General features: G+C 31.2%; 1 protein-coding gene across 1 annotated transcript; it reads left to right on the top strand.

Annotated features, from left to right (window-relative positions):
* Positions 1-1,902: 1,902 nt before the first annotated feature.
* LOC115880471 (twist-related protein-like) lies at positions 1,903-11,697 on the top strand. The gene is made up of 2 exons (XM_030897677.1): positions 1,903-2,767; positions 10,601-11,697. The coding sequence occupies exon 1, from the start codon at positions 1,973-1,975 to the stop codon at positions 2,717-2,719; it is 747 nt and encodes a 248-aa protein (XP_030753537.1). The 5' UTR covers positions 1,903-1,972; the 3' UTR covers positions 2,720-2,767; positions 10,601-11,697.
* The last annotated feature ends 5,740 nt before the right edge of the window (positions 11,698-17,437 follow it).

The raw sequence follows: 17,437 nt of genomic DNA, 5'->3' as shown, positions 1-17,437 counted from the left end.
GCTATAAAAACAAACTAAAATGTCAATATTCCATATTGATAAATGAGGTCTAAATTATAATAAAATGCATTTTCTACGAAAACTTGAAGGAATACGTAAAAATGGTATAATACAATTTAACAGACAATTAAATTGTTCATCTGATTCTTCTAAAATATACAGAGTGTTCAAATTGAACAAGTTATTGCCGTTTAAAGTTAGAAATTATTTAAAATAAATTTTTAGACACTCTGTATGAGGTAGTATTATTTTTATTATTCCAGCACAATAACTGATCAATAGGTAAACTTCCGTAAATATTTAGTATTAAAAACTTTGATACCCTTGGAGATATGAAGCCTTAAAATGTTTACTGAAATTTCACAAATTTGAAAATATTTCAAAAACGGTAAGGTTTAAGTGTGACAAACCTTAATAAAATTTACCTTGATTTTAATCGTAGAAACTAAAAATGTAATAATATACAGGGTATTCCATTTAAAAAAATACAACTTTGATATTTTTTATTTATTTAGGACACTCTGTATCGAGCTCTGTATCTTGTGAAAATATTTTTAAATCGTAGTTATAATAGTCCTTCAACGAAATCAAAACTTACAATTTCTAAAAATCTAATCGATTAGCTATAATACTCCGTGTCGTATGTGGCGAACAACCCTGTATATTTAGTTCTGTTGATAGTTTCACATATTATATGAGGAAATTTGAAGAAACTTTTAAATAACCAGAAAATAAAAACAATGAATTGTTGTCTTTTGTTTTCCCTTTAATCATACCGAGTAGTTTTTGAAATACTTATGACCAATTTTGGAATGTATATAAACACTGGATCAAAACTTGATATGATATTTTTCTCTCCTGTTTCAAAAATATTTTTTGATCATCGATGAATTCCGGGTATTTTTCAAAAGTGACTCACCCCTACAATTTTATTTTATTTTTTCTAGATGAAAGAACGAGATTTGTTAAGATTTGTATCTATATGATATAAATCAATATTGATTGACGTATTCAATTAGTTTCGGTCACTTCCTGTTTCACCGGAAATGACTGCCTGCACTTTTGATTTTGAAATAGTACCGCTGTTGTTAAAGTATACATTTTCCGATAACTATTATCATCCTTTCCGTGGCATTGAACTAAATAAATTTTGTGCTTCTCTAACATTTTAAAACAGAAAAAAATATGACGTTAATTTAAATTCTATCAATAAAATTCCATCAAAGAATAAAAACGAAATTATATTTCCATAGAAACGCGTTTTGATTTTTGAGACTTTTTGAAAAAATTTCAATAATATTTTTAATTTTCTTTAAAACGCTAAGGAAATTTGGAAAATTATAAACGGGATTAACCATTTTAGAAAAAGCAATTTTTGTTTATAAAGAATGCGTTTTTCTCAAAATATCAATAATAAAAAAAATTCGTCTTGTAAAGACTATCTGGGGACATACTGTAGATCAAAATTTAAAATGCCATTTTTTTTTAGATGAGCCACTTTTAAAAAACACCCGGTATATATTTATTTACACTGGATTAAGAAAAATTATTTTTCATTTAAAGATTTTTTGATAAAACCCTTAAAACTAAATACCTTTTTGTCAATTTCAAGCATTAGTATTTCACAAAAAACAACTTTTCTATTTTTTAGATATCTCTCTCTTGCAGAGACAAAATACCCAGGCCATTTTCAAGAAACGCTCTTTTGTCCTCTTTCAAAATTTTCGGCTAACAAAAGCGAAGCCACCGATAATGGGAAGAACCGAAAAATCTCAAACCGACCGAGCGGTACTACCCGACCCGAACAGGGACAGAAATAGACAGTCGCGCGGCACCGGTAGGACGATCCCGCCTCTGATTGGCGGAGACAGATCTTCGGTCCCCAGCAAAGGAGGCAGCATCCGCAAACCCCGTACCGAAACATCCCACAGAGTCATCTCTACGCGACTGCGGGTACGACCTCCTTTAGAAAATGTTCGAAACACGGGCAGAACCACTATCACCATCGTCTTCATCCGATTACGAACAATATTCGACCAATAAATTGACAGATTTAACTAACTCCAACGAAAAATTCTTGACGTCTTCACATAATCATCACCAAAGTGCTTTTAACCCTTACTCCAACCAAGTTTCCGAGTCGCAGTACGCCCAAAACATCAAGTTTTACGAAGAATACAACAAACCTTATCAGGCAGAGTTACGGATTCAAGAACAAGCAGTATATTCAGACTCAAGATACATACAATACCCTGAACATTATATCAAATCCGAACCCGACGACGAAGATCAGCATCATCAAGTCCTGAAAACCAGGTCCTTCACAGGAAGGAAACGTAAAATTCCGGACTCAGAAGACGAGAACTCCTTCAAACAAAAAGTTCGTCGAAAATCGCCTCAAAGTTACGAAGACGTACAGAACCAGAGGATCATGGCGAACGTTCGCGAACGACAGCGAACACAAAGCTTAAACGAAGCTTTCGCAAGTTTGAGGAAGAGTATTCCGACTTTGCCATCGGATAAATTGTCGAAAATTCAGACGCTGAAGCTGGCAGCGAGGTATATAGACTTCTTGTATCACGTGTTGTCGACGTCTTCTCCTGAGAACCCGGGTGACAGTGATGTGTTGGGGAATGTTTGCTCGTATACTGCTCACGAGAAGTTATCGAGGGCGTTCAGTATGTGGAGGATGGAAGGACATTGGAATGCGCAGATATGACCAAGGGCGCCAACCACCCCAGAGAAAGCTATGTGATTATTGATTCAGGTGAGTTAGGTTTCATTTTATTGTTTTTGGAAGTACTAGCGTGGGGTATATCTTAATACCCCAATTAATTTTTGATGAGAAACATGAGAAAAAAATGTAATTCGGATGTCATATGAGTAATAATGTAAAACATACCTAGACCCTAATAGTCCAGGTGACAGTGAAGATTTTCGGTACTTATTTTCCCAGTCAGCAAACACCGATAGGATTATTCAGTATCTTATTCTAATCAAAGTTGGGGCGGAAAATGTGTTATAAAGTACAAATATATTGCACTTTCTTCCAGCGACAAAAATAATTTCTCTGGCAGGTGAAAAACTGCCAGAGAAATTATTTTTGTCCAGTTTAATATACAGGTGATTGTTGTCATCACTACATGTTTTATTTTTCATAATTTTTGGTAAGAAAAGCATTGGTTTAGGACGAAACTTGACTATAGCCAAAAACACTTTTCTAAAAATTTTGTCCGTTCATCATCAAAAAACTTAATTCGCCAATAACTTTTACTTATCAGAGATATAAGTAAGTTGTATTAATATATGTCAATATTTGTTGTAGAAACTAAATTGTTAACTATTTACAAAATCGATCTCTTGATTTTATTTTGTATCTCCCTTAGTTTTTAAGTTATCGCATAGCAATAAAAAAAATCTGGTCAAGATGACTTGTCCTAAACTTATCATAAATATGAATGTGTTCGTGGATCTAGAACGATTTTTGAAATTAAGAATAATGTTTCTCGATTTTGCTGTATTGAAAATGTATTTTTAGTATCTTTATTTTTCAAATTTAGTTGTTGGTTTATGTTGTTTAATGTAAATTTATCAGAGCCATTCTAATTTTATTTAAAAAATGTTAAACTATGATGTAGGGTAGACGTGGGGTAGACTCAATATATTTTTTTTATTTTGCGCTGGTAATAACTACCAACATAAATGTTGGTAGTTATTAAAATTGTTATAAAAACATATTATTATAATAAAAATAGATAAGTTTTAATAATTATTTATTAACACAAACATCCGATACGCTACTGAAGCAGGTAAGTCAAATTGACGTATCTAAATATTTTGACATCTAATCTTTGACAAAGAGTAAATAAAAGCAAAAATGCAAGAAAAAATATATAATTAGTTAATTTAATTGAATTTCATAAATAATCGGTTTACTACACGTATGTATATTATATAGTCACTTACTAGCGAAAAGTTGTTCCATTATTTCACTCGATTTTTGCCGAGATCTACCGCACGCTACACAACCAACTATTTTAGAGTATTTTTCGATAAATCGCGATAGTGTCATTGTTAATTTAAGTTCTGCCACAATTTCCATCTAGATTTACTACCTTTATACAACTATCAGTAGTAGAATAAATAACAAATAACATAAAATAAGCTCCGTAAAGACTGAGAAATCCACAAAATTTCAAATCACATTCAAATGTGTCAAATGAATCGTCAAACAGAACTGTCAAGGATCCCCACCCTAGAGTCCTTTTTCCGCCCACCATGCATGAAAACATGGACAGCATTATGCTCCTTCTTTAATCTTTGGGAAAACAAGTAAAATTTCACTGCCTCCCGGGCTATAACTAAATATTAATTGCCCTTTTCGGATTCAGAAACTATTTTGGACTTATTTGCTAGCCATTGTTATTGGATTTTACATAATAGCCATTCAGTGCACTTGGACATTCTATGATTTCATGATTCATTATTTCTAAGACAGAAATAGAATTAGAATTAGAATAAGTGGGAGGGGGGTTAATCTCTACGACCTTAGATATTTATTGTGTCCCCCTTTCTTGAGTTATAACTCATCATACAGTCCCAGGACTTCCTACGGAGACCCGTGTCCCTCACAGTCGAGGAGCTACGACCCAGGCCGAGTAGACGAAACGGTAGCTTGTGTCGCCTGTTGGGTTTAGAGGTAGGAGGTAGGCTCCCGACCCTTGGAGGAGGTGGTAGCTTGTATGCCACTTGCGGAGGATGGTCTCACGCAAGTGTCAGCCACCTCTCCTGTAGTTCTCTTTGGGTTTGGCCCCTTGGAACTTTCATTGTTACTGTTCCCAGTGTCGCTAGGGGGTTTCCCCACAGCTTCACCGGTGATGTTTTTATTACTATTATTACCAGATCTCATAGTGTTCCTATGAGTCGCTAGGGGACAGTGATCGGTCCACTTCTACAGAGCCCTGCATGTAGAAGTGCAGGGTAAATACAATGGGGTGCCCCCCGGTGCCCCAAGGTTGAAGCTGTCCGTAGTCCCGCCCGGTATCGTTATATGTCTTGGTGCAATTCCCTGGCCACGACACTACAGTCAGGGACAAGACGATGTGTGAGATGCTTCTTAGACCAAGCCAAGTGCTAGAGGGGATTCCCCCAGCACCTGAGCAGGAGCTTCCCCACCAACGACAAGGTCTTGCATCTCCTAGGGGAAGAAGACAGAAATAACACCTTCCTTTGCCAGTTTTATTTGCCAATGTTGTAGATTGTAGATTTTGTAAGAGGGAAGAAATTAAAAAAAACTAATAGATCTATTATGTCTAATCTATTCAAGTGGCTAAAAACCCAGAATAATTATTTTCAAAGGAAGACAATTCGTATGTACTTAATTATTTTAAAAGCCGGTAAAATACAATGCTGTTTAACTCATTAATAGATCTACTAACATATCAGACATATATTAGTCAGATAACTATATTTCCTAAATAAAGGGCGTATCTCTGTTGATCAAGATTCATAGGTTTATGCCTGTGATCCGAAAAAATCGTTTTTGGGTATCTTGTAGGAGTCTAGGAAATGGTACATCCATTAAAACTTTCCTGCTGGGTGGTCCCTTTTAGCCTTCATCTCTAATTGATTTCTGGAATATTCTATGCCATATGTCATTCTAGTCTGATGCAGACTATTTACTCATAAAAAAAAATTACTCAACCAATAAAAATGATAGGTATCTCTCTCCATATAAGGAATAACTATTTAAAATATTTATATACAGGACTTAAATATGTGCGAATATGTTCAGGGCTGGTAGATCTCCATAAAAGAAAGATATTTTCTCTTTACAGTTTTTTAAATAAGTCCAGAATCACCGAGTTATATTTTACTTTGAAAATTAAAAAAAATATATTTTTTGCTTAAATTTGGAGAACCACTGGATCTTTCTTTTTTCTAAGATTTAATCTACTACCTATGTTGCCATGTTTTCAAGAAATTATGTTTTTTGTTTCATAGACGAGTTTCTGGGGTCGAAATACACCACCCCTAAGAATATCTGCGCTTATTTATGACTCCCCCCCCCTGTATAATTCATTAGAAACATTTTCATTTTATTAGCACAGGCACTTCTATTAAAATAATTTAAGATAAAACATTTGACGTTATTGTAGTTTATCAGAGTTTTATATAAATTCTTTTCATATATAAAAATTACAAAATTATTCTATTTTAAAGTAAAATTTATACATATTTTAAATTATTAAGACATTATATCTATTTGTATTTAACTATGAAGATTCTTTTATGTACTACATGACAGTATGACATATTCTCTAACTTTAAAACAACTATTAAAAATTTAAAATAAACATGTTAACTTACATAAGATATATTTATCGACTTAATCATGAAAACTTTCTTTGTGCTATTTTTATGTCTATGATGTTTCTTGGAGGAACTCCGTAAATACGGGATATTTATGGAACGACTTACATTTTTCTTGGTCGCATTGAATTAGTAAAGTAGTATTTAACAGAACGATTCTTGCGTCATTTTTTTTTTCAAAATTTAAGCAATAAAAAAATAAAAGCAGAAAAATTTTATAAGAATATTCCCGGATTGTGTTTACAAGAGAAAACACTTTTTTATTATTAACTTTTTGAGAAAAATGTGTACTTCATAGAAGATTTTGCTGTTTCTAAAATGGTTAATCCCGTTTTTACTTTTCCTAATTTCCATATCGTTTTTGAGATGAGTATAAAAAAATAGGGGGCACGTATAGCCGCCCATACTAAAATATGTTAATAAAAAGTTGGTAGGCAGTTCTTTTAGTTTCAAAGTAAAGGAATTTTTCCAATTTTTTTTTATCTCAAAAACTGTGACTTTGACTTATTTTGATGTTATTACAAATTTTGTTGCAAATATTATTCCTAATCTTAAATTGAAAACCGCGTTTCGCTAGCTACTGTAATTTTGGAGTTACGGATTTTTAAAATTTTTAACCCCCTCCCATACCCCCTTACCAACCCCCCACCCCTACTAAAAACTAATGGCCAGATTCTCGTGTGCCACAGTATTTTTGTGCCAAATTTGATTAAAATCGGTTTAGCGGTTTTTGAGTTATCGTGTTACAGACAGCATGGCAAGCTGTACCTTGCTACTCCCAAGGCGTTAAACGCTATATACGGGAGCTACTATTATTATTATGTGTTACAGACGGACAGACAGACAGACACCATGAAAATATTTTGTATTTAGGTCATTTATGACACAAATAACTCATTTTGAGTAAAATTAAAAAAAAATTTTTTTGGCGATCTTAATAGCCTACCATACCTATTGGTATCAGTGTTACCAACTCCGGGATTTTATCCCTAAATTTGGGGAGAACAAATCTATATGGGGATTTTTTTAGGGGGTAAAATTTTTTGAGAGTTGGGAACACTGATTGGTATGGTCGGCTAAAAATTAAAATAGAGTTGAATTTTTCCCAAAATCTATTAAGTCCCAAAATTAACAACGCGTTTTTCTGATAGTATCATTTCGATTCCATTTTTGATAGATTGTTGGTATTTAGTATTAATTTTGATTGACTCCATATTTTTTGTAGCTTTACAAACTTTATTTAGTCCAATGTTACGGAAAATATGATTATAAATTTTGTCCTTCTTTAACACTTTAAATCAGTAATAAATATGACGTTAATCACAATTAATAATAACAACCTATTAAGAAATGAAAACGATATTATGTTACCTAGAAACGTTTTTTATTATTAATTATATTGCCATAGAAACGAAACATTTTCATATCCTTTTATTTTTCTCTAAAACGGCATGGAAATTTGGGAAAGTATAAAGGGGATTAACCCTTTTAGAGCAAGCAAACACTTTTGTAAAGAATGCATTTTTCTCAAAAAGTTAATAATAAAAAAGTGTGTCCTTTTGTAAAGACCATCTTGGGACATAATGTAGATTAACAGAATTTGACATTAATTTTGATCATTGCTGCCGTTTCTCAAACAAATTCAAAATAGCCAAGATATTATACTTTTAAAATCAAAAAAATAAGATTTTTTGCTTAAATTTTAAGAACCAATTTATTTTTTCTGCGTGTTTCGTTTCTCTAAATTTAATCTACATCCTATGTTGCCATATTACCAAGAGATTATGTTTTTTTAAATGAAAATTAAAAAAAAAACAATTTATTTAAAAAAATACAAAATTTTCAATTATTTTTGCAAAAAGTCATAGTCGTGCTGCATCAGTGGAGGCGGTGGTGAGGAAGTAAAATTTTCAAAAATATGTAAAACTCGCAACTAAATAAGAAAAAACAGGTATAAACAAGAAAAAAAATGCTAAAAACCACAAAAATTAACGCTAACGAGCAAAAATTTAACGTAAAAACAAAAAATAAAATCTGTTTTTTTTGTAGTTGATTTATTCTTATTTATTAGCGATATTTACTTATTTTTTTAATAAACAAATTAATAATAGTGATCAATTCGAAAAAGCCGGTTCAATAAAAGTGTCGACATTTAATGCGATATTTTTGAAAAATTAACTTCTATACAGTGTTTCCAAAATCACACATAGACCAAATAAATAATTTTGAATAAATGTGCAGAAAATTTAGTCTGAAATGGTCATATTTTAATAGAATGTAGAATGTTCAGGAGATAGATATATCTTTAGAATGTTTTTTTTCATCATACAGTCTCAGGGCTTTAAGAAAAGCCAGTATCTGAGACGGCTCCACAGAGGCCAGCTCTCCATCCTCGACATCAGACGTACCAAGTTTCATGGCACGAATGGTCGTCGTCTCGGCGCACTCAGTGATAAGGTGTTTTGGTGTTTCCCCATTTTCCCCACAAAATCTGCATTCGCCGTTGTTTCTCAGTTTCAGCCTACTGAGGTGTTCGTTGAGGAGACAGCGTCCTGCTAGAAACCCCGTGACAATCCGAAGATTGTTTTTACTTAAATCAAGGAAAACCTTTGATTTTTCTCGGTCATAAGTTCTAAGGAACTTTTTTGAGTGTCTTAGACCGTTGGAGGACACCCATTCCAAGTTACGGACGGAGTCTTCCAGATTCTTCAGTTCCGCTTTCAGTTGGTTCCCGTTTGGAAAACAAGAACGGTTCTGGTCAGTTAATTGGAGTGTTCGCTCCTTTTCTAGCTAGATTATTTGCTTTTTCATTGCCTTCTATCCCTTCCAGAGTAGGAGGACTTTATTTTCTTAGCCTAGTTTGTTGAGCTTCTCTAGGCATTCTTTGACCAACTTCGAATTGATGGTTACTGAGTTGATCGCGTTAAGTGCTGCTTGACTATCGGATAGAATGGCAATTTCCTGTTTTCGATAGTTCCTATCTAAGATAAATTGTACGCATCTTTCGATAGCGCAAATTTCTGCCTGAAGGATACTGGGGTAGGTGCCCATTGGTTCGGAGTATTCAGTTTTCGGCCCATATTTTAATAAACTCTCTAAATTACAAACAAAAAAATATACACCTTTTCATTTCAAAGTTACAACTTTAAGAATATATTTGAATCGATTCTGTATATCTATGATTTTTTTTTCAAAATATGGCATATTTTGAAAATAGCTTGAAATAAAACTCTCAAGGAGAAAACCAGAAACAGAAATTTTTTTGAAACCTAAATCTAGTGATAAGTGAGACTGATCTTAGTCTTGCAAGACAAAAACAAAGACCAAGCATACAAGACTTGCGATTTTGCAGTTTTTACAGAATGAGTCTTAAGTAAATAAGTATAAATATTTTCGGGGCTGGTAGATCTCGATAAAAGAAACATTTATTTTCTCTTTACCGTTTTCAAATAAGTCCAAAATAATCGAGATATGTATTTTAGTTTGAAAATTAAAAAAAAATGATATTTCGCTTAAATTTTAACAGATCGAGGGGGATACACATCTGTTCTGGGTTTTCCTTTCTTTATAATCTACTCTCTATGTTGCCATATTATGAAGATATTATGTTTTTTAACTAAAAATTAAACAAATTTCCAAAAAAAAATCAAAAATTTACAAATTTTCAAAAAAATGTTTCGCAAAGAACCTTGTTTGTTCCCAAAAAACCTGGTGTTTGGGGTCGAAATATTCTCTACCTCTAAAAATATTTGCACTTATTTAAGACTCTCGAATATAAGAAATTACTCGTTTGTTCAGAATTATTGTTCTAATTTATTACAAATAGTGTATCCGATAGTATATCCCGATCATAGTATAAAAATTTAAAGAAAGAAATGCTGATTTAATTAAAGATATTCAAAAATAAAAAATTTCCTCAGGCAAATGTTGTAATAATTTCTTCTTTCAAATTTTATTTTTGCATATTTTGCATTAAATTACTAAAAATACTATGTATTTAAAGATTTTCTATCTATAATCTGCGATTTTAGTAAAAATCTATTAAAAAAATGCAAGACTTTCTACCCAGAATGCAAGACTTGACTACCCTGCAAGACCAAGACCAATACTAAGAGAGTATTGGTCTTAGCCTTGCATTTGCTCATCACAACTTGAATCATCCAATTTAATTTATTTGCTTAGTTCATTAATGTTTTTATTTTATATTTATTGTGTATCTTTTTTGCAGATATGATGATGAAACTTCCAGAGTGCCAATAGAAGAAGAAGAAACCAGCAATGACTCGAGACACACACTTTAAAAGAAAATAATATTCTTTCCTTGAAGAAAAATATTAAAGCATTTAGTATGATGATAACTACTAACTTTAAATTTGGGATTTGGGTAGAATATTGTAAAAATTGGATAAAATTACTAAATTTATTCGTAGTAACAATACATAAGTCACAAAAAATATTGTATTACATTTTGTAAACTATTCTGAAAACTTTATAGCGAAGATTTACTACAAGAATTTAATTCTTTTATATCTCATTTCTTTACATGAAATGTTCTACCCTGTATACGGTTAGTTTACTTAGTAGGAGGTAGTTTTTTACATCCTTTCCAGTTGTGATCTATATAGACGTATAAACTAAAGTCGCCCAAGAAAAAAAAATGGTGACGTTTTGTTGAGTTATGTCGAAACCAATGTGAAAAAAGGTCTTAAACATGATACTTTGAGAACGATTTGATGCAGCTGCTGTAAAATTCTTTTTTAATTTTTATACTATGTTAATGACGATTTTTTCTGTCTCTACATCTCCCATCTTCAGCTTTTCCAAGGCATCTAGTATTTCATTTTTTTTATATTCCAATAATTAAATACCAAATGTTTTAGATTATGTATTGTATAGTTCGTAAGATATCGGTCTATATCTATTAATAGCATTTGCCATCCTTTGTTTAGCTTCATTGAGAATCTCGAAATTATCGAAATAAATTAGTGGTTTCAATTAGTATATAGGTTTGTTCCTCTAATTTCAATGTAAGCATTTAGAACGTCAAAATTAGTGGTATAGTAATTTTCAAATAGTAGAAAAAGGTAACAAACTTGTAACTTTTGCCACTAATTATACTTTAAAATTTATGAGTAATATCATTTTAGCTTCATTCAGAACCTCGCAATTAGTGGAATAAATTAGTGGTTTGAATTACACTTTATACTTTTTAGTTTGCGGTCATTCACAATGTTAAAAAACATAGTCAGTTGTTTCCATAGAGAAAGCCTAATATTTAGTTTATAAAACAATCAACTTTTGATTTCTAACCACAATTTCTCTTGATGGAAGATAATCAAAGGTCAAAATGACATTTGTCGCAAAATTTTGATGTATAATTAGTGGAAAAGTTAAAAGTTTGATAACTTTTTCTATTAATTAAAAATGTTCACCGCTAATTTTGACGTTCTGAATGTTGACATCGAAATTAAAGAAACAAACTTCTACGCTAATTGAAACCACTAATTTATTCCACTAATTGCGAGGTTCTGAATGAAATTTTTAGCGTTTGATTATTATCCATCAATTTGTGGTTAGAAATAACAAGTTTTTTGTTTTATAAGCTAATTATTACGCTTTTTCTATCGATACAGCTACCACCGCAAGCTGTTGCTAGGATATTCTATTAAGATTAGTTGCATTTTTTCATACATTGGTGAATGATCGTAAATTTTGTAGTATAATGTATAATTAAATATAACTAAAACCACTAATTTATTCCGTTAATTTCGAGAATCTGAATCAAGCTTAGTTTAGAACATAGATAATGGTCTAAAATAAAAAAGCTTGTTTTTTCTAAATTCTTAGATTGACAGAAAATCTTTCTTATCATTGTATATAAAATTTTATAGGTTATTTTATACTTTTATAAATCATTTCTCTTTTAGAAAAAAATAGCTACCTATAACGTTCTATAAAAGATAAATATATTTTGTTGTATCTAATACAAATCATTTCTACTATATTTTTATTTTTATTTTAATTAAAATAAGAGTATAATTTAGTCTTGACTCATTCCAATGTTATTTTTTAAATTGTTTTGAATTGATTTATTTAACTCCAAGCAATATTCTTGGCAACTTCATTCAATTTATTGAGTAATAATAAACTTTCAGATTTTCAACTAAATAACAAAAACATAAATAAAATTAGCGAAATTTATAAATACATAACGACTAACAAAGGATATAATAATTAAATACGAATTAAATAATATAAAACCATAATACACAAAAAGAAATTTTGTATGATTGCATTTAGTATTATTTTAAATATAGTAGTTGTAGATAAAATGGGTATTTTTTATTGATTTTATACGTATTTCTTTGAGTGTATTACTGATGTATTTGGAATAAAACGACTAAAAATGCTATTAGTAGATTTGAATCTAAATTAATTTGTACAAAAATATTGTTAATGAAATAATAGTAAGTTATATTATGCTACTATTACTGGTGTAATTTTAGAAAGTGAAAAATGTATACTTATTTATTTTTGTTATAAATAAAATATTTTTTATATTTTTTTTGTTTTTTTAATTATTCTTTAAAATTTTATCACTATTCAGTTTCTTAAGATATTTTTATATTATTATTAAATTAAACAGCTTACATTTTCGGAGAATTTTTTTTTCAAAAGTCAAAAAGTATTAATTTTTGCGACGTGATTGACAATATAAAAAAAGTCATTTTTAACGCCTAGGCCAGCCTAGGCATAAAAGTATGAAAATCTATTATTAAACTGACATATAGTGTCAAATTCAAGGAGCGTAACCAGAGTTTCTCGATATACAGGGTGGTCCGAACTGTATTCCGGAAACTTCGGCAGCATATTCTGCAGATAAAATTAAGTAAAAAGGTTCTGATAAATGTATGTCCTAAAATGCTTAGTTTCAGAGAAACAGGGTGTAGAAGTTTCATTTTTATTTCTAATAATTTCTGAATAATTTCTGAAATAAGGTCAATATTTGGATGAAAATTGGTGTCTGGGAGTTTTTTGACATGAGAAATTTGATTTTAATGTCAATATGACTCCTACTAGTAGAGGGCGCCACCTACGTGTGGTTTAACTGTTTTTTAGCGTAATAACTTTTTGTCCGTACCTGTATAAAACTACCGAGTAAAAAAATATACATCTCTGTGATTTTTTACGTAAAAAATATCTCTTTGTAAAAATCGCTACGAGCAACCGTTCTTAAGATATTTAGAATGGAATTAGTAAATACATGTCATTATTGATGAAAAATAAACACGTTGAGTAGATAGTTATTTCACTGAAATAATAAATTTGAGACATTTTTATTTTTTTAAATTAATCATAAATTTTTCTGCAAAAAATGATGATAAAACAGTTTCTGTTGAACATTTGACACAAAAACATTTCAAATTTATGATTTGAGTCTAATAGCTATTTAGTCAACATGTTTAATTTAATTTATGTCAATGATCACAGGTATTAATAATTTTGATTCAAAATATCTCGAGAACCGTTACTCGAAGCGAGTTTTACCAAGAATTTTTTTTACGTAAAAAACGTCGTAAATATATATTTTTTTACTCAGTACTTTTATACAGGTACAGACGAAAAGTTATTACTCTTTAAACCAGTTAAAAAATATGTAGGTGACGCCTTGGGTGACGCCCTCTATAAGTAGGAGTCATATTGATATCATAATCAAATATCTCATGTCAAAAAACTCCTAGACACCAATTTTCATCCAAATATTGACGTTAATTCAGAAAATATTTGGAAAAAATCGAAATAAAAATGAAACTTCTACGCCCTATATCTCCGAATCTCCTAAGCATTTTCGGACATACATTTTACGAACTTTTTTACTTATTTTTATTTGCAGAATATGCTGCTGAAGTTTCCGGAATACAGTTCGGACCACCCTGTATAATCACATACAAGGCATTACTTTTAAATCATTTTATATTTATTGAAACATTTGAAATTGTTTTAAAAAATTATTTGTGGCGTTTGAAAAAAATAGCGTGTTCTATTCGCCTGCCAAACGTCTTGGTTTTTTACGTAATAAACTTCCTGTTCATTTTATTGCTATAATTTCTGGCAGTTTGAAGTACAGCCTTACGCACTGTTGTCATTTTTAATCAACTAACAGAAGCTTTTTGACATGAAATGTGTAAACTTGGAGTGTGCTTTCAAGTCAGATGAATTCGAGTGACTTGATCAATTAATTTGACTAGTGTATACGCGCTTTAAAGGTACCGTAAACCGGCGCTACTTCGGACAACACGGGTAAATTCCGACAACGGGTCCTTGAAAGAGAAAAAAATTGAGGAGGGTAGCGAAATCATCAAAGCGGCCGCGTGTGGACTGGAACGTGTTTAAAATAGAGATGGGCGGTTATTGGTAAAAAACCGGTTATAGGTTAACCGGAATTATCTTTAAAAAATAATAACTTAACAAAATTAACCGACACAAATTAACCGGTTATTCAAATAACCTAACCTAGCAAAACTAAATATTTAGTTTTCCTATAGGTTTACTTACCTCTACACTCCATAGGTCTACTTCAAATTTAGATAATAAACTTGGATAAATCGCATGATTAAATAGAGATTGTAGCAATGTAAGTATGTATATGTACAAAATGAGTTTAAATAAAAATGCTAACCTCACTTTTTTGACTAGACATGGATATGATATTAAAACTAGTAATTACTTAACGTTCAAATAAACCACACAACTCACAAGTTCTACAATCTACAACCAATTTATTTTAATCAAATACCAAAGAAAAATAAAGAGATTAAAATGAATAAATAATAAAAGATTATCTTCATTCATTACTTGAACTTCAATTGTGTATTCTTAGTCTAAGCTTCAAGAGGGACTTCAAACTACAAATAAAATATATTTACGGTGAAACGTGGGTGAAACTGGGCGAAACCATGGAAAACTTTTGAAGAACCGTTGAAAATCCGTTAAAGTCGGTTAAAATTTAAATATAGAATTTAGAGAATCTATTTGAAGTTAGGTTCGTATCACTTGGCTAGTTGGTGGCTAGTAGTAGTCTATGGCATTAGTACTTTGTTTTACGGCCTGACCTGTCAGGGCCATTCGGCCGTTGTTTTGATTATTATCATCGGGGTTCGCCTGATGCCTGATTTAATTTTGACATTTGATGTTTGATGCCAAGTTGATGTAATATATTTTCGTTTTGGGAGCGGGATCTCCCGTTATCGTCGTAATATCGGGAAGATCCGTGCCGTTCGCTTCTTCGAAATTTACGATTCAAACAGCTAATATTTAATTGTTACTTGTTTTATACAAGTACGATTTTTTAAAAATAACCAGCTATAGGTTATTGAAGGTAATGCAAGGTTATTAGGTTAATTGGTGAAAAAAAAACTACCTTTAAATAACCGGTTATTTTAGAGGAAAATACCGGTTATTCAAAAAACCGGTTACTTTTGCCCATCTCTAGACGTTTCTTAAGTACCAAGTGTTTTGCGGGCTCGGCGTATTTTTTACGTCAATTTGTGTAAGTATGCAATTTTTGTTGTTTTTTTTAAAGTGGAAAAAGTAACTGGCGTACAACTAAACCTATTATTCATAAAGTCGTACTTTTTCCAGTATTCAGTAGGTATATAATCTGAAAATGTTTTATGTAATTTGAAGATTTTTAATCGTTCAATTTTTTTTCCAGATGGTCGTAAGCAAAAAAATCATATTTTGAAGGCTAACTTCGGACATGGTTCGAAGATACAAAAAGCAACTAGGGAGTCGCCCCTACTAAAATTATTCACCAGAGAGGTTACAGCAAGCAGTAGCAGATGTCAAAGCCAAGCGAAAAACCTTAAGAGAGGCGGCCGAGTATTATAAGATTCCCAAATCCACAATTGGGGATAATATTAAGGAGATTCATGATAAGAATCCAGGACGGCAACCAGTGCTGAGTATCGAGGAAGAGGCAAAGTTTTTGACTGATATTTTTAGAAATAATCAATCTTTTTTAATAAAAATGTCTTAAATAATGTTTGAAGTTATTAATTTTTTGAGTTTTTATTAAAAAATGAACTTGATTTTTTTTTAAAACTTATATATTTGTCCGAAGTTTCCTTTTAACTGGTATAACATCAAATTTACACATTTTTAAAGGCATGTCCGAAGTTACCCCACCTATGGGGATAACTTCGGACACTTTTCAAACAAAAAAATATATACGTTAGAAAAAGAAAGTTTAACATTTTTTTTTTAGTTTTAGACATAGGGGAAGGATGTAGTAACCCACACAAAAAATATTGGTTGAATTTGAATTTAGGTCAAGAAACTTACAAAAAACCTCAAAAACTGTCCGAAGTAGCCCCGTTTTACGGTATCATTTTTAGTCCTAATAAAACAATATACTATTTCCATATCATGCCAGTGCTAGCGTATTACTGAAACTGACGTCAAGTACTGGATACGTGTAAATCTGTCTTAAGAGTCTATTTATTAGGCTGTATTGTTCGGGTCGCTCTCAGGAATCTCAGGTAAAAGCAGGTGTGTGGTCGAAAGAAATATATATTATATTTCAGAAATCTGCCTAAGACTTGATGTTCCAGCCCAATCCTGTCATGTTAGCCACACCCAAAATTCCATAAACAAGTGCTTTGATTAAGTGATTGATTGAGGTTTGCAGAGCTTCAGCATTGATTAAGGTTTGCAGAGCTTCAGCAATTGTCATAAAATAGCGAGCAGTTTGTTACAAAACCATATAAGTTATATATCACTGTAATCACAAAACTTCAATCTATTCCCGTATTGTAACGGAATTTTAAATTATGTCTTTATTTTCGAGAAAAATTTAGTCCAAACATAAGAGAATATTTTGTTGATGTTTGACCATCAAAATCTTTAAAATAAAGAAGTTGTGATAAAATGTCCTACAATACGTATATAGTATAATCCTTTATCTTTAATTTCCTTTTTCATTTGTGGTAAAGTACCTAGCCAGTGTTACATAGAACGTTAAATGCCGAACGCTTATTTTGCTACTTTTTTTGGACTAGTAAAA

Source organism: Sitophilus oryzae, unplaced genomic scaffold (genome assembly GCF_002938485.1).
Source record: "Sitophilus oryzae breed Bouriz unplaced genomic scaffold, Soryzae_2.0 scaffold_1624_pilon_pilon, whole genome shotgun sequence".
Classification (NCBI taxonomy): domain Eukaryota; kingdom Metazoa; phylum Arthropoda; class Insecta; order Coleoptera; family Curculionidae; genus Sitophilus; species Sitophilus oryzae.
This window is presented reverse-complemented; position numbering and strand designations above follow the sequence as displayed.